Below are 811 nucleotides of genomic sequence, written 5' to 3' on the forward strand. Positions count from 1 at the left end.
CTATATTTGTAAAGGAAACTCACCTTCTGCAGTTGGTGGTCTATCTTCCAAATCCTGAGGCTGTGGTCACGTGCCCATGTCACCAGTTGGTAATCACCAGGATTGCTCAGGTTCTGTCGCCACTCAAACTCCAGCACAACATCTGAGTGGCCCACAAAGGTGTGAACAGGGGAGCTCATGTCTGTCACTGACCAAAGACGTAATGAATTCTCTCCACGACGTAGCTGGGGTACCACCACTGCCACTACTCCCTCACCAAAGGGCTAGATTTAGGAGAAAAAGACCAATCAAATGAAATGAGAGGAAAACAATACAAAAAGAACATATAAGAAAAGCAAAACAACTAGTAAAGCAAACCCTCCAACACACCAGAACGAAAATAAAAGAAAGTTAAAATTTGTATATGAAAATTAGAAATGAGAAGTATTACTTAAGAACATTACTGATAGACTCTTATACATACTGTGTATCGTGCCCGCCACACAGGAGACAATGTGTTAATGAAGTTCTCAGCCTTGCGTGGGTTGAGGATATCAAAGAACTTCACTGTGCAGTCCTATTGTGTCAGAGATTTTGGAAGATAAAATGAGAAAAGGATAACATTTCAAATCCATATTTTCTTACAACACTTAGGCTACCCAATATCAATGACATTAATATTCTCTTTGAGTGTATAAAAGACATTTTCAAATAAGAATAAATAAATATATGATAAAGTCATACTGTATTTTCACATACTATATCAGGACAAGGAAGAAATAGAAATACTAGAATATATGCAACTGGTCCATTTCAGAACTAAGTGAGAAAA

At 37.6% G+C, this 811-nt stretch overlaps 1 protein-coding gene across 1 annotated transcript in view; it reads right to left on the reverse strand.

Annotated features, from left to right (window-relative positions):
- LOC119582001 overlaps positions 1 to 811 on the reverse strand; it is a gene marked incomplete in the record, with an annotated part of 18,728 nt that overhangs the window by 10,783 nt on the left and 7,134 nt on the right. The window contains 2 exon segments of the mRNA XM_037930196.1: positions 24 to 263; positions 464 to 556. Of these exon segments, the coding sequence (XP_037786124.1) occupies positions 24 to 263; positions 464 to 556 (333 nt within the window).

Source organism: Penaeus monodon, chromosome 15 (assembly GCF_015228065.2).
Source record: "Penaeus monodon isolate SGIC_2016 chromosome 15, NSTDA_Pmon_1, whole genome shotgun sequence".
Lineage (NCBI taxonomy): Eukaryota > Metazoa > Arthropoda > Malacostraca > Decapoda > Penaeidae > Penaeus > Penaeus monodon.